This window comes from Vicugna pacos, chromosome 8 (assembly GCF_048564905.1).
Source record: "Vicugna pacos chromosome 8, VicPac4, whole genome shotgun sequence".
Classification (NCBI taxonomy): Eukaryota; Metazoa; Chordata; class Mammalia; order Artiodactyla; family Camelidae; genus Vicugna; species Vicugna pacos.
The window spans coordinates 52664554-52687705 of NC_132994.1; the positions used below are offsets into that span (position 1 = coordinate 52664554).

General features: G+C 39.4%; 1 protein-coding gene and 1 non-coding gene across 5 annotated transcripts in view; one reads left to right on the forward strand and one right to left on the reverse strand.

The window, feature by feature from the left end:
- The first annotated feature begins 1334 nt into the window (after window positions 1–1334).
- The window catches only part of TBPL1 (TATA-box binding protein like 1), a 30273-nt gene continuing 8455 nt past the window's right edge, over window positions 1335–23152 (forward strand). The window contains exon 1 of one of the 4 annotated variants that reach the window (XM_072965900.1): window positions 1335–1407. Coding sequence is in view for 1 of the 4 variants with exons in the window: in XM_072965898.1 (XP_072821999.1) it covers window positions 2195–2316 (122 nt within the window). In the remaining 3 variants the exon portion in view is untranslated. Of the gene's footprint in view, window positions 1408–1977; window positions 2317–5745; window positions 5767–23152 lie in introns of those variants that run through there. The other 3 variants (XM_072965898.1, XM_006200071.4, XM_072965901.1) reach the window with 3 other exon arrangements.
- Window positions 4999–5070, reverse strand: TRNAT-GGU (transfer RNA threonine (anticodon GGU)). Its single transcript has one exon. It is a non-coding gene; the product is annotated as a tRNA-Thr (tRNA).

Consider the following 23152-nt stretch of genomic DNA (forward strand, 5'->3'; position numbering starts at 1 on the left):
GCCTAGGTGTCAATTTCTGTATTGAGTCTTGGTTCAAAACAGACACTATATATATTCAATAAGGAATCATATTATAACCTTAGCTGGCACTTGAATAATGGAGCCCATGATAAGACCTATGAAGCCCCTGGGCTTTATTTCATTGTCTTACTTCTTTCATCTTGAAGTGAATTCCTTGGTCAGAGAAATGATGTTTGAGCTAATGTGATAATGTATAAGCATTCAATAATAATAATAATACAAAAATTCTATGGAGAATGGTGCCTGCAGTAAAATCAAATCCAATGCCAGAGTGGAGAATTACTGTAATGAGATAAATCGTTGACTAATCTGTGACAAAAGGGGAGTAGAGTGCAAAGTAACAAGCTCAATACCAGGTATCTTGCCGGTCTCCTCATAAAGACCTGAGTCACTCTAAAGTTGGCTTTTCATCAGTGGCAGTAATCATTGGAATAGAGCCTTTCCCCTGCTATTTCCTTGGTAAATCAGACTATGTCACTCTACAGATTAAAACCCTTCACTTCCCCTAGCACTTGAAGGAAAATCCAAACTCCCTTCTACTTGGCCCAAAAGGCACTTAAAACTTCCAGACCTTAGTTTCTCTCTCATCTCAGATGCTCTTCCCCTTGCTCTGATCATGATGCCCCATCCGCTAGCGCTCCAGCACAGCTGGTACAGAAATTGAAACAAAATGAAACTTCCATAATTCTGCAGTGCTTTTCAGTGCTCGAATACTTTGCTTAACAGAGCGGGAAGAAAAAGATCAAGAGGCGTCCTTGGAGACTCCGTAAATAGTGAAATACCCAAATGGTCGCCTACTCCCAAATTCCCCCAGAAGTCAGCTTATGTCTTTTCTTTCAAAAGGACTGTGGCGTTACCATTTTTCATGCATAAGATTCACACCAATCAGAGTCCGGGGACCCAGGAGCCCGCCTCAGGGCCTTTTATTAAATCAGAGCTGCCCGTTGGCTTCATCCAGTACCAGAGGTTTCTGACTGCAGCCCAGCTCTGGAGCAGAGGCCTGCGCTGGCCTGGGAGTGGGGCTCCGGGGGCGCTGCGGGGTTCCGCGCTGCCTGGAGCTCCCGGGGCCGTTATTCGGGTCTCGCTCCAGCAGGCAGCGCCTCCTGGATCACCCCCCAAGGGGTCCCGAGAGCACCCGCGGACCCCAGCGCGTCGGTTCAAACTGGCGAATGTGCGCCCCTCGGGGTCCCCCGGGTCATTCCAAGGCTACTGGGGCGCAGAGCGGCAGAAGGGTCTCGGTCCCCAGGCACCCAGCTTCCACGTGAGCCCCAGCCTGCAGCAGCCCTTTCCCACCTCCCATCCTTTTTGGATCCGGCTACGCGGCGTAAAAGCCTGTGAAGTGCCTCCCGGCTCCCAAGGCAGAGTCCGACCGCAAACCCAAGTTGAGTAAGGAATATCGACGGGACACGCGACAGAAGTCTGACCTACACTCCCTGCCTTTTCTGTCTCTGTCTCTCTCCATCCTATCAATCTATCCGTGTATCCATTCTCTCATATCCTACCTCTTTTAGGACTACGGTTACAATTCCTTAATGAGAGCTTTATCACGAAGGCATAAATTAACGCGTTTATTTTAACCGAAAAAGCGAAGCAGGACTTTTTTCAGACAGAAAATATCTTCGTTAGAATCAGCTTCGCTAATTATGTTGAATGGCGAACCTTTTCTACAAATTGAGCTAACGAGAAAGTTCTAAGGTTCTGGGGGAAAAAAAGTCTGTGTATAATAAGCTGTCCGCCAGAAATAACGTGTTCACGTTCAGCTACCAGCTAAAAATGCACAAGGGATATACAGTTCTTTCGAAATCTTTTTAGGCGATTCTCAAGCAAAAAACGTCTATCCTAATCATACCTTTCCCCTACTACCCACACCAATCTAAGCACTTCGGCAGGCGCGGCCCGACCTGGGCAACCAGGAAAAAGGAAGAGAAAGTGGGGGAAGGGGCGGGGGAAAGTGAGGGAGCAGCGAGAGACGGAAGTGAGTGGCTAGCGAGGAATCCAGAGGAGCCCTGTCCGGCGGCGCTCTAGCCTCCGCACGCCGTCTCTATGCTCTCCCGCGTCTTGTCTATTTATTGTCGCGGGGAAGCGGCGGCCGCCCTGTACCCGGAACAACAAAGCACGAAAGACGGAGCCCGGGCCTTGGGGGCTCCTAGCAACGGGCCGGGGCGGGAGTTCCATGGAGACTGGGGAGCGAGCCCGCCTCATCATCATCCTTGTCCTCCAGCTTATTCTTCGCGTCCGCCGCAACCGGCAGCAGCGCTGCCGCCGCGTCCTTTGCCGCCGCCCGCTCTTCCCACGGTAACCCCGTCGGCGACCCTGGGCAGGGGGAGCGCGGGCGGCCGGGCGGCCTGAGTGCCGGGTGCGGGGCGTCTGGGCGCGGGGCGGGCGTGTGCGGAGCCGGGGCCGCGCTGCGGGCGGGGTGTGCGGGGGCGGATGCCTGGAGGAGAGGCGCTCAGCTGCGGGGAATCGGTCCGGGGGCCGAGGGAGGGTCCAGTTCTTGGGAGGACAGGGTGTTATTTGGGGATCTCATCAGGGATAACGGGGTGGGGGTGGGGCGTCACTGCCTGGGAGCGTTATCCAGCGGGGTGTGGGATAAGAAAAGAGGTGTTGTATTTTTCCTGTTAGCCACCACTGCGAAAGACGGAAGGGAGATTGCCCATCTGTCTCTATGGAGCCCTCACCCAGGGGAAGAGAAATCGTGCAGAGATGCTAGGGGTCCGTCGCTTCCCAGGAAACTTACAGCTGCCTCTGCCGCGGCTGGAATGCTCCCAAATAGCACCTTCATCGGTTCCTGGTTCTGGCAATGCCAACAGCCTCGCCTTATTTTATTATTAGTAGCAGAAAAATTAGGCTTGATGAAGAAGGATGAGGAACTGAGAAAGGTAAAATGAATTGTAGAGAGGGCTAAGGAGGATTGAGAGTCGGGATATGCTCTGAGTGATAGCCAGTAAGAGCCCTAAAAGTGGATTTAATTGGGAATGACGATTTTTAAAACTCTCTCCTTCTGCCGAGATGTGCATCTGCGGGCTCTGTCAGTGTGCTCATTGTAATAGGATTCAGACTGCAGCCAATCCACATCTGTGAGCTCTCTGACTGCATCTGTCACCTGCAGTTCCAAAGCGACACTGGCAGTTAACCAGCGTGGGCTTGTGAATTTAGGGTCAAGAACAGTGCCTTAAAATTGGCTCAGGGAAAGAAAAGGAAACAAAGCTTGGTGTGGTTTTTGTGTGGAGAAATAATGACAGATTCTCTGGGGAAATTGAAAAAAGGGAAATATGAGAAGGTTCAGCTATTCTAACATAATCTGCAGTCTCTTTGAAAGTTTGAGAAAATGGCAGTTCATTCACATTGAGAAAGGACTTTTATCTCTGTGCGGTTTGAGGAATTATTTGCAGTTGATATGTCCGGTTACATACTCATCAGCTTATGATCTCTCTTTAAGCTTTACATCACTAACTGCTTAATGATTTTATGCTTTCCAAAACCATTCCAGGACAATAAATGAGGTTTTCCTGTGGTGTACTGAAATGGCCACATTACATACTACAGTAATACCATTTTCTGTCCAGTGGGGGAAAAGCTCCTTATATAAAGTTGAAGATTAAAGATGAAAATAAAGCTGATAAATTGCAGAATCAATTATGACAACCACGGTTTCTGTTTGTCCTTTACCTTTTTCACTAACCCTGGCTTGTCTGAAACAAAAAGGTGTCATCCTTGTTCCCAGCCTCCTCTTTTCGTAGTTTGCCCTCAAAATCAGTCTCAGAAACTGTAACGATCTGCTGCTATGTGCTCTTGACTGGTTGACTGAAGCCAGAATACAGTTTTTGACTCACTAAATTAAGGTTCAGCATCTCTTGTTAAAGGAATTTCATATATGTGCAACGAGGTGGACAGTTTCCTTTAACAAAGATGGGAAGTGTAAACACTGGAAAACTTAAAATTGCATTTTAAGCCTCTTAAGAAGAAAAAGCTGATATTGTCATCTTTAGATTAATGAATCAAGGACTGTTGGTTAATCTTTTCATATAGCTGTACTTCTGTGAAGGATATACTGGAAGATGACCACATTTGAGGCTATTGGATGTTGAGTCCCAGGATTTTCATAGTGCATCTGAGACTTAGTGAATTCCCTCAGTCTCCAAGCTGCCATCACAGTCAACGTCACCTAGATCTTATTTGCTGCTGCCTCTGTCCCTTATCCCTTCCATATTTGGGGGAGGGGGGGGTGTTTCAGCCCTAATTTCCACCTTTATTAACAATCCCTGTTTTCCCTGCTCTCTGCTCCAACACTCCCAACGTTTTGTGTTGTCTTAGTTCCTCTCCTTAATCACATGCCAATCAAAAATGATCTCTTTTTGGTGGGAGGGTATAGCTCAGTAGTAGAGTGTGTGCTTAACACGTATGAGGTCCTGGGTTCAATCCCCAGTACCTCCATATAAATAAATAAATAAATAAATACCCAATTACCCCTCCCCAATAAAGTTTAAAATGTTGTTTTTCTGTTATTTGTTTTATTTCTGTTTCTGTGGAGTTTTTCAACATACGTCCTTGGCCTGTGTATCCTTTTTATTAATGTTACTTTGTCTGTTGCATTTTCCCTCTGTATCCCTACCCTTTATTTGGAGAACTGGCGAGGTCGTATCAGATGTTCTGTGTTCATTCCGAATCACTGTTGGCTGTGCAGTGATGTGTGCCTGATGTGGAGGCTCAAGACGGTATTGAAGTAAGGCGTGTAAAAATGTTGCAACTTTTTGAAGTGAAGGATGTTTTAGAAGTCCAAGTGGTAATACTGTAATTGGAGATGTAGTCACTTTTTTAAAGAGTATTGTAAGACTGCCGTGTGTTTTTCATTGAACCTTAAATTTTCATAATTCTTACTCTAAAACACTTTTCTTAACACCTGTCTTTTCTGATCATTTTGCATCTTAATATTTGACTGAAATTAAATTTTGCCGAATTAGAACAATTTTTTTTTAATGGAGGCAGCGGGGATTGAACCCAGGACCTCGTGCATACCAAGCATGCGCTCTTCCACTGAGCTATGCCTCCCACCCCAGAGGGAACAATGTAAGTGTGTCCCACAATTTTTTTTGTGTGTGTAGAAAACTCTGAAATAAAATTTTTTTGTCAATGTATACATATATAGAATGTGCAGAATTTGCTATAAAGTAGAATGGATACATACCAAATACACAGCTGAATATTTTTTCCAGAGTATTATTTCTTATCATGGATGTGGCACATTATTTAAAAATTAGCAAGTATTGTATAATCTGGTTGAGTGGGTGTCAGTGCTGTTTTTAGGTGAAGGAGGCCTGTAATTACCTGGTGACTGATTTCCTTCTGTTGCATCATAAACCATGTGATGACTTATTATTGCTATGAAAAATTAAGTTTGAATTGAGAGTAGAATGTTCCCATAATGGCCGAAAATCTGTAATGCTTTGAAAGTTTAGCTGTTATTATGAATTAATAAATAAAGATTTCCTGAAATTTACACCCATATTTGTTGCCCCTTTAATATGCCTGGTGCCACAGCAAGTGTGCAAAGCTGATGGAAGGTATTTCTCTTCAGGTGCTTTTTGTGCACTTGTAGATAGCAGAGAAGTGACATACATGGATACCAAAATGTGACAAACAAATTTGAATTTTAAACCCGCTATTACACACTGCATAGTGCTACAGTTGTTGGTGTATGGATTTCATCATATCTGCTAAATTAGAAGTTTCTTGAGCATCCAGACTGTAAGTCACCATCATACTGTATATTCATGTTTTGTTTGTCTGTGTGTTTGTGTGTGTGTGTGTGTGTATTTTGAAGATTAACATGAAAGGATATTTATCTTTTTTAAAAAAAATTTCTTTCACTTCAGGGACTTATTTAGTGGATAAGGGGAACCTTTGGGCATCGAATCTAATTAGGAGTCTAATTCTTGGTGCCTAAAATTAACTTTTTACTGGCTGCAAGTTTTCTCAAACATGATTACATTTGTTTTTTTTTTTTAAACCAATTCAAATAATAAAAAAAAATGGTTTACTGCCTTGAGTAGATACAGTATCTGTTCTTGTCACATAATTACCACTTTGGATAATTTCAAAAGGGTGAAAGAGTGTATGTATAGCTGAGGTCTTTTCAGGCCTTCTAGACAAATTTGATTTCTGTGTTGTGACACAATCCGTCTTTTAGAAGAGAAATGGAGTGTGTGCGTGTGTATAGTGAAAAAGCAAGACTCCAGAAGTATGTCATTCATGGAGAGGAGTCAGGTCCTATCAAAAATTGTACTCATCTGATCTGATCTTGTGACTAAAGGGTGATAAAATTCACGGTTTGGTTTAAATGGCTTGTTTTGTGATGGGAATAATGCTGCTAGGGACCTCATTAAATGTTAAAAAACACACTAAGATCAATTCTGGGAAAGCTCAAATCAGCCTTCTTGTAAGGAATCAGTAATGAAACTGTTTAAAATTTCACCCAAAAAATGCAGCACACAACTTTGGCTGGTGACTCTGTCCATGCAATATTCATCCAATAAGAAAGACAGAAAATCGGGTTGTGTTAAGGACAGTCTTCTCAGGACATGTATGGATGACTCCTGTTACTGTCGTATTTACCTTTATAGACATCTATCTATAGATGCTGGTCCATGATATGTTTTTGCTTTTTAACTCACTGAGAACTCACAACATTTTGAAAGAAGTCAAAATTTGTTTTTATTAATTAAGTGGTTTCAAAGAATCAGGCATTAACCTTTCTCTTCCTGATAAATTATAAGTATTTTCATATCAAAATCAGTTATGCTTTCTTGGGATTAAGGTTAGTGTAGCACTTAAGAGCATGGACTCTGGTGGGAGGATGCAGCTCATTGGTAGAGTGTGTGCTTAGCATACACGAGGTCCTGGCTTCAGTCCCCAGTACCTCCATTAAAATAAATAAATAACCCTAATTACCACCTGCAAACACACACACACACAATTTAAAAAGAAAAAAAGAAAAAGACAAGAGCATGGACTCTGGATACAAGCTGCCTGTGTTGAGCATGGTAGCTTTGTTGCTTACTAGCTGGTTATGGCCTTGAGCAGGTTTTTTCACTGCCTTCATTCCCCAGTTTCCTCATCTACAGAATAGAGTTAATATTAGTACCACCTCATTGGGTTGCTGTGAGAAGTAAGCATAAAGCACTTGTAACAAAGTTCTGCGGAGTTAGCAGCAAAACTGCTAGCTGGTGCTAATCGCAGTGATATGAAGTAGCACATTAAAGGTGAACCCTTAGACCACTTGAATACTTTGTTTCCTTCATTTGGAGGCTGTTAAAACATTGAAATTCTTTGTGATCACTGACTGTTGGACTCAACTCTGCTGTTAGGTCTTGAGAGCGGGGAAGCACTTTTTGTTTTAATTCTGAATTGTCACACGGGCATCTGGTTATCATGGCAGATGGACTCAGTAAAAAGAGACGTCTCTGTTCGTTGGAAAAGGAAGGCCAACAAAGCCTGCTCTGGCGCCATGTTGCAGCTATTCAAACGCTATTTCCCTGCGGACTCGGCTGCTTGTTTAGCTGTATGGTACTTCTGAATAAAAGGAATAGCCCCTGATGGTTTCATTTAGCAGAATTAGTCTTTTTTTAGAAGACGCTATTTATTACTTGTATAACCTTAGGTGATGGTAAACTTGAAACTTAATTGGTGTCATTGTCAAGCCATTTAACTTGAGTTTTCTATGTCACTGTAAACCTGCTCTACATAGTAGTGTCCTCGTAATTTTAGAGGTAGCTGAATCTGCTGCTCTGCACCAATAATTCAAGGTTGCAAAATTATTTGATTATGGTACAGCTCACACCAAATACTGAGGCTGTCTAATCAAGGAATAATCTGATAATTACATAGCTTTGTTTATTAGGCTGCTATTGAAATGGCTAACTTTTTAATGTTAAGTCCAAGTGTTTTAGTTTAATTGTATGTTCCTTTGAAACTGCTGACTAGAAAATAAAATATATCTGCTTAAGTACATAAATCACAAATTCTTCTTTCCTATTTTGGCTAATATCTAGGTCTTTGTTTTTAGTTGAAATAATATTTTTATTAAACATATAGAAGTTTATATAAAACATTATTAAAAATATGTTTTGCTTTATATGTACAAGGGTAAAGTTTTATAACTCCTTCCATATTGTTTTGTCTTTATTTGTTTTAGCTGGCTTACCTTCCTTTCCCCACCCAAGAAGGTTGGCAGATATGCTTGTATTTAGAGGTGTGGCTTTTGTTTTCCTGTTTAAAGAAAGTGACATGTAGTTGCTACTGTTGATTTCACTGAGAACTAATAATTACATTGGCTAGAGTAGATGTAGTATTGATATAATATTGTTAGCATAATTCCTGCAGCCATTGTGGATTCTGGATCTAAAATATTATTGAGATAAGCAAGGAAATGATCATGGCTGTTTCATGTATATACATGTACATGTGTATATCCTTAATGTTAGATATTCTGAGAACTGCATTGGGAGATTTTTAGGAAAACTGGTCTCTAGGTTGTCAATACTATCGTCCAGAATAAAACCTGCATGTTTCATTCTAACTCATTGTTTGTGTTTCCCTGGTGTTCTTCACACCACCCTTTTTCAGGGACGGGTGTTGAAGAGGCTAAAGCCAGTGTGTAACCCAGAAGTGCAAAGCTGAAGATGGGCATTTGGCTTATGACTATGGCTAACACTTTTAGGCCCTGTCCCTGTTTGAACTTCTGCTAAGATTCATGATGAACCTGACGCTTTTGTGGAACAAGAACCTCTCTACTCTTTTCAATTTGCCAGATACTTTTGTTGAACTACAAAGCCTTTTTCTCACCTGCCTGTGGCTACAGTGAGCATCTTGGGTGTCTCCAGTTGCTTGTATGCATGTGCAGACTAGTGAGTTTGTAGTGAGCATCCCTGAATTGCTCATGGGTTGACCACATCCCAGGATCTCTGCTAGTGGCAAGTTAGGATGCTTGTAAGAGGCACAGCCATGTTGAAGGTACAGTCACCAATTCATCAGCCCTTCCTCAACACAGGAAGTGTTGTGCTTGGTGTGCTCATCTCAGAGGTGCCCCAGATTTCTTAACTCAGTTCTCCGTTCTTTTTTGTTGGTGGGGGAGGACCTGAGATAAAGGATATGATGTGGCTCAACAGTTCACAACTGATAAAAAAGAAACTATGAAAGATACTTTTATCATTTTCTCAGCAGCACATTGCTAATGTAAATGTTTAGAGAAAACCTTTTGCTGGCCAGTAATCTTGAAAATTCTGCTTCAATGCATAGGGTAAACCCACTTGGATAATTGTTTAATTTGTGTGTATGTTAAGAATGTGTGCCTTTTAATGAACTCTTTCTAGGCTTTTTTGTTTGGGGCCTGTTAAATTGGAAGAGATTCAAATGTCTCAAACTGTATCCTTGACTTAATTTGTCTTGTGTTATATCCTCACTCTCACTTTGTAAAGACAGGCATAATGGCTTTATTATTAAACCCTGTTCACTAGATGGCTCATGTGCTGAAAGTCAATGACAGGGTAGCCAGTCTGTAACCAGCTGTCATGCAGTGAACTCAGGATATGGATGAGTTAGGACCCTTGCAGGTGAAATGGAGAGTGTAACTCAGGGCAAAAAGAAGGGAATATATATATCAAAAGTGCTCAGGGTTTGTATGTGTGTTTTAGTTAAAATAATTCTTTCCTTACGTCAGAATTGTATTACATTTCTGTATTTGTGAGAGTACCTGGAACGCAGTTGCCCTGTAGGATTTGAGGGTCTGAACTAAGACCAATAATGACTTGTGAGGTGCAGGAGCACCGAGTGGAACTTATCAGAAAGTGAAATGAGATAGTAGGATGCCGTTAGAGAACTTGAGTTTGCTGGGGCTACTAAGAGTCTTGCTGTTATGGTGGAGGGTGTCTGCTCTTTCCACTGTTCCCGAACCCCACAATTCTTTCAGTTGTTCTTATTCATTTAATTCAGCAACTGTTGATTGAGTTGATGACCATTTGCTTGCCACTAAGCCACATTGTAAAGACACATGTTTATATTAAACAGTTCTCTTCAAGGAGCATGGTGCCTACCTACCATCCAGTAGACAGTTTTAATACAGTCAGTACCTTCACATTTGCTGTGCCCTCTGCTTGGGAGTGTCTTCTGTCAGTGTTCCCTGTGACTGGCTCCTTGTCCTTCAAGATCTCATTTTAAAAATAATTTCCCATCTCCAAGAAGTTAAGAAGCCTTCCTGGATGATTCTGAAGTTTCTCTTTTGTCATCTCATTTCCTGGAATGTAAGACATATCACATTGTCTAATTATTTTCATTGCTTGTCAATTTGTTGTCTGTTTCTTCCACTGAATACAACTGCCATGAGGGTTCCTTACCCCGTCGTTTTATTCTGAACCGGTTCCCAGTGTCTGGCTGCAGTGGTACGTTCACGTTAGTTGCATACTAAATGAATGCACTTAAGAGTGAGAGTTTGTTAGTTGAAGGAGTGGGGAAGGGGCATCCTAGGCAGATAGAAAGTCAGGAAAGGGCCTGGTATTGCAAGAGAAATGGTGGAAAGTTGCAATTGTTAAGGTGTGTTGGAAGTGGAGGAAGTGGAAGTTTAGGTTACAAAAGGTAATTTGGAGACATGAAACTGACTGCATTCCAAGCCAAAAAAGTTGATTTTGTGCTGTCAGGGTAAGAGAGCCAAGAGAGATTTCTTAAGCAGGGGTGTGACACAATGAGGAAGACAGTTCTGGTAGCTTGTTTGGTAGACGGGCTAAATTGTGGAGACTGCAAGCAGAGTTCCACTAGAAGGCTGTAGCCGTCGTGACATGTGAAAGCCTCAAATAATACACTGACTCCTGGGCTGCAAAAAAGAAACGAGATGAAAAGTTACTGGGGTCTAGGAGAAAAAGAAGGGATGACGGATGATTCTGCAATTTCTGATTCAGATGTGTGAGTGTTGGGTGGTGGCTCTGTTAACTAAAATTAAGAATCTAGAGACAGCAAGTATTTCTGAGGGGATTAATTTTGAATTGTGGATGTGTTGGTTTAATTGAATGAATATACCTCACGGACAGGAAGTGGATTCAGATCTCTGATAGGTCAGAATTGAAGTCAGAACCATGAATTTACGATTAGCAGTTGAAGCTGGAAAGCTTAAAGAAGAGAAGGATTCAGGGCAGTGGTTTATTACCTTCCGGGATCTTAAACTCACTTGAGAATATGCAGAAAACAAGGGCCTTCTCAGGTACACATCTAAATTTGTGTTTCTGCAATTTCAAGGGGTTTTGCATCTTTGGAACCAATTGTTGAGCTTTTCAGGGGCCGTCATGGACTTCACTGAAGAATTTGATGATTTAAGGGGCCGACGGAGCAGTATTTGAGATGGGAGGAGAACCTGGGAAAGGAGCCTCAGAAGCCAAGGTTAGGGGATGGTGAGGAAGCATTTTGAGAATCGGGTTCCCAGTGCTGTGTGCTCTGGAGAGGTCCAGTAGGAGGAGGTGTCAGCCATGACATTGGATTCAGCAGTGAGCCGTTCATTTCCAACATTTCCTGCCATGCAGAGGCAGGGGGCAGATTGTGACAGGTTAATGCATGAATCCGAGTTAAGGAAACAATGCATGGTAAACAGAGTGCAGAAATCTTGATGTTCTTTCTCTATGATAAACAGCCCTGATATGAGACTATAACCCATTTTAAGGGCTACTGAGAGGGAAATTCCATTATTTTGATGACCTTTTGTGGTGTTTCAGCCCAGTGGTTCTCAACTGACTGCGCATTAGAACCAACTTGGAAATGTTTTTAAAATCAGGGCCCTACAAAGATTAGTTAATCAATATCTTTGGGGCTCATGCCTCCTTATAGCTTTGATTTTGTTTGTTTTGGCTTTTTCTTAAGTTAAGAACCAGTGTTCCGATCAGAAAACTTCCTTATCGCTCTTGCTGTGTGTTCTATGTAAGAATACTTTCTTTTACTTGTACCTTTTTATCAGTTACTCAGTTTACTATTGTGCTGATTTTAAATCAGTATCCTTTAGTCCTTTTCACAGACCTTAGTTTCCAGTTGTAAAAATTGTATGATTTTCTTCTTGTCTGTAGCCAAGTTCTACATATTTGTCTTTTTTGAGTGACACAGCCCTCAATCAATGAAAGATCTGCCCATTTCTGAGTAAAACAAGAAATTCTTAATGGTGCTTACATGCGGAAAGAATATTCACTGTGCAGTCCCATTTGTTTTCATTTAAGTATGTTGCATTTTTTACTAAGCAGTAGAAACTATTTTTTAACTAGAAAAGTGAACTCTGTTCACTATTTTCCAAGTAGCTAATTTCATAATCTCATGTTCTTTTCTTTTTAAAGGACAGCTAAACATGACCTAGACCTTAAGCAGGTTGTCTACATAAGAGCAGACATTTTATATGAAGGGTAAACCTATAAAAGCAGTTAAAAGGAAATCTGTCGAAATAGGAAATGCCACCTATTGTGTGTTCACCTTGCAGTGCTTTCTCTTGATTCAGTTCTTGATAAGCAGTTAGCAGTTCAAGTTTGAACCCTGCATTCGCACCCTTGAAATAAAAATCAGAGTACAGAGAAATTTGAACTTTATGCATGCCAACCCCGACACCACCCACAAGCTGAAAGAGGGTATATTCAGTTTGGTAGTGATCCAATGAATTAACTTTCATACTTGCAAAGAAAATAATAATCTTTTAAAAATTATGCTGTATTATAAGCACCAGCTTAATGGCTAAACTAGCCTCACAAGTTGTAGTTAGTCATGATGGGTAACTTAGAACAAATATTAGGATTCTCTGTAAAGAGATAAACTTGGTGGTTCTTAAAATGATAGCTCATAATATGGGAAAATACAGACACATTTAAGAGCTGCTGGGGAAAACTGAAGCCTTACGCTTGAAAAGAGCATGATAAATTTACACTTTAAATAAAAGAACATGATAAGCAGTTGTGTTGCAACTTAATATTCGACTTTCCTGTTTTGGCAGGTACCCAGCTAAATAAAAATCAGCAAAATACCAGTTTTGTAATTTGCAGTAGACTTGGTCAGATTCTTTCTTGTCCCTGTCTCTCCCCAACGCGCATCCCTCCCATCCAACCCTCCCGCCTCCCCCCAAAAAAAAAAAACCCACACAGTCAACAACTACCTTTTATTGGTTTGTAATCGTTTGGTTATTATTGGAGATTTGTAAAAAATTCACTGTTGAATTTAGATGTTTTTTAAATAATTTTATTTACCAGATACCTCAAAATTGTATTCTTTATTTTTATCCCTTGCTTTTAGACTTGAAGCAACATGTTCTGTTTTTGTGTTACAAAGCTGGAGGCCCAGGACCGCAAGGAATAACTGGAAATCCTTTCCATTTTTGAACATTTCTCTATCCATGGAAGATGAAAGAAGGAGATAATAATAGTAGCAATGAGAATGGCCAAATCTGAATGTTGACCGTGTCCAAGCACGGTGCTAAGGGCTTTGCATGAAATTTTAGTTTGCCCAACACCATGGTAGATGCTGTTATGGGCCTTACCTTGCTTTACAGCCGTGCACATTGAGGCCCAAAGGCGTTGAATAACTTGCCCCAGGTCACATGACCGGTTCGGGTTAGAGTCTGGATGTAATCCAAGCAATCTGCTCCGGAGCCTGAGCTCGTAAATTTGTATGTGTGTGTGTGCTTGTGTGTAGATACTGCTTTTTAATAATTTCAAGCTAACAGTTAAGCTCGCACAGACATTTTATTGAATGTGTTTCATGCCTTGGGAACCATGCCGAGACTTGGGTACAAAAATGAGTAAGATCCGATCCTGCGTCTGAGGTGTTTATTGTCTTCCAGGGAGACATACATAAATACAAAGTGGCTGTGCCGGGGGCGGGGAAGGGGGAGGCCTTTGGCGGTGCGCTCGACCGCGTGGTCGGGAGTGTTCATCGGGGCAATGGAGGCTCTGGCTCAGCCTTGGAGAGCAGATGTCTTAGTTCCTGTGATTTCTTATTTTACCCATCGTGGTTTTAATTACCTTCTGTACGAGAGTTCCCACATTTTCACCTCTGATCTAGACTGAGGCCTGTCCTGAGGAGTGGACTCTATCTGATGGCCTGCCCTGTGTCTCCTCTTGGATGTCTCGCAGGTTCTTTCAGTTCAGCGTGCCCAAAACTGAAGCCCTCTCCCCACCCCCACGCCACACTCCGACAGGCCTGCTCTCCCTCCAGTGTCCCTGTCTCAGTAAATAGTATCTTAGGCCATGGGCTTGAGTCATCCTCCGTCTCCCTTTCCCTGTCCCCTTGTCAGTCCCAAAGCTCTGTTCGGTGTGTCTCCTAAAAATCCTCTCTTCTGTCTGCTTCTTTCCATCCTCATCCACCCGGCCCCGCTGCCGTCACCTCTCCCCAGGACTGCTGCACAGGACCCCGACTGAGTTTTCTGCCCCTCTTACCTTGCAGTCCACGCTCCTGTTCCAGAAGTGGCAGTGATCAATTTTCACTAAAGGCACATACGTTATGTCACATCTGGCTTCTCTTTGGCCCACCGCTGCTCTTGGGGAGCACATGAAAATCCTCCACATGTCCTGGAAGGCATGGTTGAACCTCCCTTCGTCTCCAGCCGGATCTGGTGCCGCTCTGGCCAGGCCGCCCACTTCACCTCACATCTGAATCTTCACTCTTAACTCCCCTTGGGGCTGAGGGCTCCTGTTTTCCCTCTGTGGGTCTTGGTCCCTGCTGAATCCGCACCCCCTGGACGGGGCCTGATGCTTCGGTTTCCATTTCATCGTTTGAGAACTGATTGAAGGAGGGTGGTGCCAAGCTGGAGAACAAGTGGGAGTGAACCAGGTGTAGAAGTAGGGGCTGATCATTTCTAGCAGAAGGAATAGCACAGTCAGGCAGCAGGCTGCTTCTCCTCCACATATATGAGTGCTTAGAAGTCAGTGAGACATCTCAGAGGGAAAGTGGGCAAAGGAGGTGAGGCAGTTCACATAGGATAAATACAAGTATTTAGTAATATTCAAAAAGTTCACTTTCCTTAGTATTCAAGGGAAATCAATTCAGTATTCCTATTTTTCATATCTCAGGTTGTTGAAGATTTTTACAAAATCCTTTGTTCAGATACAACAGTGTATGCATGTGATCCCAATCTTGTCTAATATGCACAGATAAATATATGGATTTAGCCAACCTCCAAACTTGTGCCTATGTGAGCATAGAACAACAACAGTAATTATCACTGTGGTGGGGTTATGGGTGAGTTTTTTCCTAAATATTTCTTACATAATCAGAAAAATGACATGCCATCTTTAAAACTCACATGTTGACTGTTTATTTGAAATACTAAGAAATCTATGTAAAATAAATTTTCTTTTACATAATAAGGAATCTTTATGCCAGATTTCCCATCTATGAATTTAAATTCCTAGACTTCAAGTTGTATTCAGTAAAATATACTTTTTTCTCCTATAATAGTACATTAGTTAAAATTAATCTTAATGATAGCATTGGCTAATATATTACTTTAATGGAGCATATTATAATGAGTTACTCATTAATCCGTCAAATCAGTCATATGGTGAGTAAATAGTGTTGTTTGTATTTTGCAAATAAGGATAGGAACAGTTCAGAGCTGGTCCCCACCACATAGCTTCCATTAAGGTCCACATCTTACATCCAAGTTTTCTTACTTTATAGATACAGTTTAGTACATGTTAAAATAGTGAAATTCTTAAGCTGAGTACTGTTTACACATTATTACTATGGAATAAGCATTAGATTATGTATTCTTAAGTTGCAAAATACTTCACTTTTTCTACTGGAACTTTATTATGACAGTGTAAACCACTGACATATCTTTCCTTAAACCCTCATTCAGAAAATCAGCATCATTCAGATCTTCCTGCACCACCTTTTAGGCACCATTACAAATATTTTTATTGACTGAAACATAGAATACATTCTTCTTTACTATTTCTCAAATAGATAGTTGCTGGCAACCCTCACAGTTGTTATTAAAAAAAAAAACAATGTCTTTGTAATTCTCTTAATATTGATTTTTTAAAGTTGTAATAACCATTTTGATGCCAGTTGTTTACATGACTACCACCTGCTTACCAGTCTTCAGAATTGGTATTTAGATTGAGTCAGGGATAGAAGGTGGAGACATACGAAATGAAGATAGTTTAACTTTCTGTTTAACTTAATGTAATGATGGTTTTGTACATCAACTACTTTAGCTTTTGCTTAAGCATTTCTTAACTGTTTTATTTAATACAAGTGGTATAATATATAACCCTTTCCTTCAAAGTATACAAGGGGGTTTTTGGCCAGGCATACTGTTAGTAACTTTTTCTTTATATGGCTAGAAACACAAAAATGCCAACACCAAGGACTGGCTCCCAGTGTATAGCTGCTGGGTGACATCACATCATGAAGAAATGTCTTCATGATGTGATGTCACCATGCCAGACAAAGACGTTGCAGTTTTGGTCACCTGCCTGTGCTGTTGCCTCGTAGTACATCTAACTTTCTTCCTTTGCTGCCCACTTGAACACAAATGCTTGTTGAAGGGAGAGTGGGAAGTTCAGAATTGGGCTATTCATTTAACTAAAGGAACACAATTCTAGTTCTAGTATTAAAATTGCAATTCAGTATACAATTTCTAAATTTGTAGTATGTCTTCATCTGAAATGTTGGAATCCTGGAATCTGAAAATTAGATGGGATCTAAGACACCATCTAGTTGCATCTTCCACCTAATAAAAGTCTCAGCCTGGAGCATTCCTCACTTGGTTAATTATCCTGTCCTACCTCCCTTTTTTTTGACACTTGCCTTCTGTGGAGCCTGCTGCTTTGCAGGTTTTTGGTTTTTGGTGTGGCTTTGTGAGGTCTGCTTCCCTGTGACTTTCATTGGATCTTTCAGTTTCCTTTTTATTCAGACATTTGAGAACTACTGTCTTTCTTGCGCTTAATGTCCTGAGACTTTCCTCACACAACTATTTTTATATCTTTTGCCATCCTACTTTCCTCTGGGTATCTGGATATCGGTGCCCTCTTTAAATGATAAGGTCAGGGTATTCTAGATATTTTAATAGCAGAGAAGCTAGTACTTCCTTTGCTCTGAATACGTGTATTTAATCTTTTTTTTTAAGTAATGTAATTAAAACCCATGTTGTCTTAGTGTGACCTATTGTGAAGAAAATGTTTTTCATTTTAAACAACTCTTTAAAGTTATTATGGAAATTTTTAAACAGAAATGTAGGGAGAACTGTGTAATGAACACCCACATATCCTTTTGCCTAGATTTAATGATTGTTAAGACCCACTCTCCAGATCTATTCTGTGCTCAGAATAGATTGTCCATATTTGTTTGGTTCCTATGGCAGGATTCCAGATATTGAGGGAATTATCTGAAACTATCCAAATCTATCCATTACAGAGTTCAGATGGTGAAAAATTCCTGTATCCTAAAGTGAATTACAGACATGACATTGCCCACCCCCTGAATATTTCAATATATATGTCTAAAAAATAAGCATAATCATCTACATAGCCACTCTATTATTTCACCAAGCAGAATTAACAGTAATTTCCTAGTATCATCTTACCACACTCAGATTTCCTCTTATAGCTGTTCTGTTCAAACCAAGAGCCAGTCAAGGACCATGATATACAGATGCTTTATTCACTTTAATAAAAATGTGAGCTTTACATGTATTAGCATTACATTTTATTTTATTGATATTGCCCCACTGGGCTAGCCTAGGACTCTGGGAACTTTTTCTTAGAGGACCAGACAGTAACTCATTTTAGCCTTACAGGTCCTTTAGGCTTTGTGACACTACTCAGTACTCAGCTCTGCCACATAGTCATTACATAAACACATGAAAACACATGAGCATGGCTATGTTTCAGTAAATTTTTTGTTTTTTTTTTTACAAAACAAACAGGCCCTGGCCCATTGATTGTAGTTTGCCAACCTCTGCTTAACCTGTTAGGATCTCTGTTTTTTCTATCTGTTAATGTGACTATTCTCAAAAGGTTTGTTTGTGTCAATTCGAAAAATACTGTCTGGTCACAATATTCTACTGCCTGTGAACCTGTATTAGACCTAATAGCCACCATTTAATGAACACATGTTGTGTGCTATGTACTTGACGTAATCATGTTTAAAACTTAAAAGCACCCTGGGAGATGGAGTGATATTATCACCAATTTTCAGAAGAGAAAATTAAGACTTAGAGAAGGGAGGTAACTTCCCAGTGTCTCATACCTAAATATAAACACTAGGTCAGCGCCCCCTTTTGTAAGGTTTATGCAGATGTGCAAGAACACCCTCTTTCTACAAGACAGAATGTTAGCTTTTCCCATCTTGGTCACAGGCATGTGTTAAGAGTCTGTGACGCAGTCTGTTGGAATCAGGAGCACAGAATGTCTATTTCCTACACTGCTATTTTGGGAGCTTTATAAAGAATATGAGGTTAGTTTGGATGGCATGTCTTATTTGTAGCATGAATGATCTCTAGGAGACCACCTGGGTTCACACTGTGTTTGCAAATTGGTCTATATTCAGTCTCCCCCCACCCCCACCATTTCTCAAATCATGGACAGTAATTCTGTGGTTAAATCTTTGAGGACTCACCCACAGTGAGTGCATCCTCAGATGCAACTTGCATACACTTAAAAGTAGCATGTCTACTTTTCTGTATTCTCAGATTTATTTAGTTCTGTTGTTTTGGCTTTTAATTAGATTTTAGAGTTATTTTTGCTTTGTTTTTATAACAGTGTTTATTGTTCCCTTTTAGTTGAAATCTTTTCTGGTGTGGAAGATTTTTAAAAAGTTGTAGTCTCGGATGTAGTTTGTCTTAAAAGCCAGGAGGTGGCGATATTTTCCAAGTGATGCTTTAAAGTTGCAGTATGAATACCACTAGAAAGAGGACAGAGGACCTAAAATACCACTTGTTTATAAAAATCATTGAGAGAGGAAATAGCTGCTTCAGCTTCTATAGTGTATTTTAATACAATGCTAGAAATGTGTTATTTCCTGAAGTTAAGACAGCATCAACTTTCAATTTTGCTTTTTATTAGGAGGAAATATTTGACAAACTCATATTAGGCATTTACTTGAGAAACAGGAGAAATCACCTTATTAAACCATGTCTTAATATTAGGCCTTGGGCAATGGGAAAATTGTAGATAGTTATATTTAATTAAACTGAAATTAATTTTTCTTAGAGTGAATCTACTATAGTATTTGTTTTAAAAATTTAGACTCTACAAAACAATAGAAGAAAAAATTGTTTTAAAAAGTGATTCTGATGTGTGTGTGTGTGTGTGTGTGTATACATACACAATGGAATACTACCTAGCCATAAAAAAGAATGAAATGTTCCCATTTGCAATGACATGGATGGACTTGGAAGGTATTATGCCTAGTGAAATGAGTAAGACAGAGACAAATACTGTATGATATCACTTATATGTAGAATCCAAAAAATGAAACAATAGTGAATATAACAAAAAAGAAAGACTCACAGATACAGAGAACAAACTAGTGGTTACAATGGGGAAAGGAAAGGGGGAAGGGCACAATGAGGGTAGGGAATTAAGAGGTACAAACTACTGTGTATAAAATAAATAAGCTACAAGGATATATTATAGAGCACAGGGAATATAGCCAATATTTTATAACTGTATAATGTATAAATTATACAGTATGTATAAATGTAACCTTTAAAAATTTTGAATCACTGTGTTGTACATCTGAAACTTACATACTATTATTGTAAATCAACTGTACCTCAAATAAAGAAAAAAAAGCTTAAAAAAAAACCCCAAAATAATGAATATGAAGAATGAATAAAAACAAAATAAAGCCTTTAACTTCCCCCACCACCGCAGCCCCGCAAAAAGGTCACCCTGGTACCAACTCTCTGAACAGAGTAATTGTTAAAATTTTGGAGGTATAAGTATATAAGCACATACATAGATATATAAACCAAAATGAATTTTATCAGAGTTTTTTTTGTTGTTGTTTTTGTTTTTACATTGTGGGCCTCCATCTACATCTATGTAGTTGTAATTTATAAAGTCTGTTCAACAGTCTGTTATATGAGACTGTGCTGTACTTTATTTAATCAGTCTCTTCTAGATGGACATGTAGGTTTCTATTGTTAACAGAATTGCAATATATAATTTTATTTATACTTTTGCTCCATTGAATTGTTCCTCCAGCTGTATTCTTAATGATTGCCTGCGATTCAACATACGTGCATATTTTGAATTATTTGAATACACACTGCCAGATCATCTCCTGTAGAAAAGGTTTTGTACCAAATTATGAAAGAATGCTGGTTTACTTAACACCTTCACCAGCAATGTTTGATATTTACCAGTGTAAGTAGTGGTATCTCATTCTTTTACATTAGCACTTCCTCATTACTAGTGAACTTAAAAACTACTTATTTCTAAAGGCCAGGAACTTCTAAATAAATAACTAATTAGCCCAAGAAAAATAATAATGGAAACTTACATACTGTTAGAGTCAAGGGATAATGAAAACATTGTGTATCCAACTTCAGACATATCTACAGCACTTGGTTATAATCACCTTAAATGTTCATTTGAGAAAAGAGAAAAAGTTCAAAACTGAAGTATTAAGCATTCAACTTAATTTCCAGTACAAGAAATTAGGGAGAGTAGCTCTGTAGAAGGAAGGAAATGATGAACATAAAGCAAAAAATTTAATAAAGAGGATCAACTAACTGCCGATAATTTGTCCTTTGAAGAAACATAGAAAAACCTTTCAGGAAGATTGATGATAGGAAAAAAAGCAGGGATAAGTGATACTATAATGAAGAAGAGGTAAGTATACTAAAGTAGAGGCTTTAAAATTTGTAAGAAAACCGTGAAAACTTATGCCATTAATTTTTAAATGTTAAAAGAAATGGAAAATTTCCTGGGAAAATATAATTTAGGAAAACTGACTCAAGAAGAAATAGAAGACATCATCTCTTAAAACTCTTAAATTGACTTAGTCTTTTTAAATCCATCGAGGAAACAAACAAGAAACAAGTTCAGACAGTTTTCAAATAAGGTCTGAACCGTCTTCCAGAGAAATAAAATTTAAAAAAAAGAAGAAGAAGAAAGAAAAAGAAACCAGCCTAATTTGTCTGATAAATCTGGTATAACCTTGATACTCAAACCAGATAAGGAAAGGAATATTATAGGCTAATTCTACTTACAAACATAGACATATTGACCCTAAATGAAATATTAGCAAGCCAAATCCATCAGTGTATTTTTTTTAAATCATGACTTAATTGGGTTCAGGGATATAATATATATGGAGTAACTTTAAAAGGAATGTATGAGAATGATAAAACACAATTCAGGGTAGAGCTTTCGTCCAGAGGGAAGGGATGAGGATGTGATTTGGGAGAAGTGCGTGAGGAGACTTTAGTTGTTTTGTACATTTAATTTTTTAAGGCGGGTTGTGGGTACACAGATGTTCATTTTTGCCCTTTTGTATATTTTAAATATTTCATGCTGTAGTGTTAGGCTTAACAGCTTGGTGAGTGTAAACACCTCTTTGAAATACTGTTCTTTTTGTGGAATTGCTTACACCCATTTCCCTTGGAACCATACAGACAAGTTTTTAAATGTTTGTGTATAAATCTGCGTGAAATAAAGCATACTCCAAATGAGTGTTCATGGACTTCAAGCATTTCAGGGGCTTGTAGGGAAGAAAAAAGACTCTCGGCTCTTTTGTATTCATATGAAAGTAAGTGTCTTTGGAGGTAAAGTTTCAGGCTTGCTAGAACTTAGTTTTTTCCATCTCTAGTATTAAAAGAAATACTTTGGAGTTTTAGGTAGATGAGAAGTTTAATACAGGCTAGGAATTGACATGTTAGAGTTTCTAGCAATCATTCACCAAATAATAACAGAACATTTACTATGTGCAGATATGGTGTTGAGCTGTGGGTGTGTATAGACATGTAAGTTGTAGTCTTTGACCTCAAGAAGCTCAGAATTTAGTAGATGAAATAAGTGATCCAGATATTTAACTATAGGTACCGTAATAGTTACAAGCAATTTGGAATATTTCTTCCCTGATGGGAATTAGTTTTCCCCATCTTCCCTATAGCAGTTTGTGTGTGTGCGTGTATGTGTTTTAACTTTGTTTAAAAAGTTATGTGTATATTTTGGAAAATAATCTAAGCCTTTTGTACTACTTTTAGGGGAAATCAGTTCCTCTTTAATGCTGAAAATAAAGTTTACTCAGACTTTTTTTACCCATTGATAAATGATATAGCTTCACTCAGAATTAAAAGGGGTGTGATAGGCTGTCAGACGTACTGTAGAAATTGAGATTTGTCTCTTTCATTGGATTGCCATTCGAATTATCCTATTTAAAAGGTACATGAAATGTTTAGCTTTAAGAAGTGAATCTTTGCAAACATTCAATACTGTCTTTTTACGAGATAGATAAACTGTTTGCAAATGGGTCTTTTTTTCTTTTTTTTTAGTACTGCTTCAAAATGTGGGGTCTTTCATGTAGGATGCCTTGCCTCTTTTTTCTCTTAAGTACTCACGTCATTACATTATATCCTTGGTTTAAGACCTATTAAAGCAGTGATACCTTCTGAGACTGTTTGCAGGTTACTCTTCTAAAATGTGAGTATTCCTAACTTATGATGATCTGTGCCCATGACTTCATTTTTAGAATTTAAGTTGCTCCTGATGTATAGAAACAATCATCAGTTTTGACTTAATTTCAAAGTTTATTTACATTCTCAAAGATTTATTTTACCCCTTCTTTTTTGACTTGTTTTTACTTTATGTATTCTCCCTCAGACAGTTCAGTAGTTTAGTACTCAAGAGTAGTGGATCTGAGTCAATTTGTTTGAGCCTGTTTGATGTAGAAAGTCTCTATGAAAGGGTAAATTTGACATAGTTTCTTCATGTGTAATATCTCCTTAAATAGAGCTTTTTGTAGCCCCTATCATGGGATGCATATCATTGGCTGCATATAACTTAAAGTCCATCATGGGGGCTCTAAGATAAGAAGTTGATTTTTCTCTCATTTCATGAAGTCTAGAATTAGAAAGTGCAGAGGTAAGAAGAAGTTTTACAGTATCAGGGAA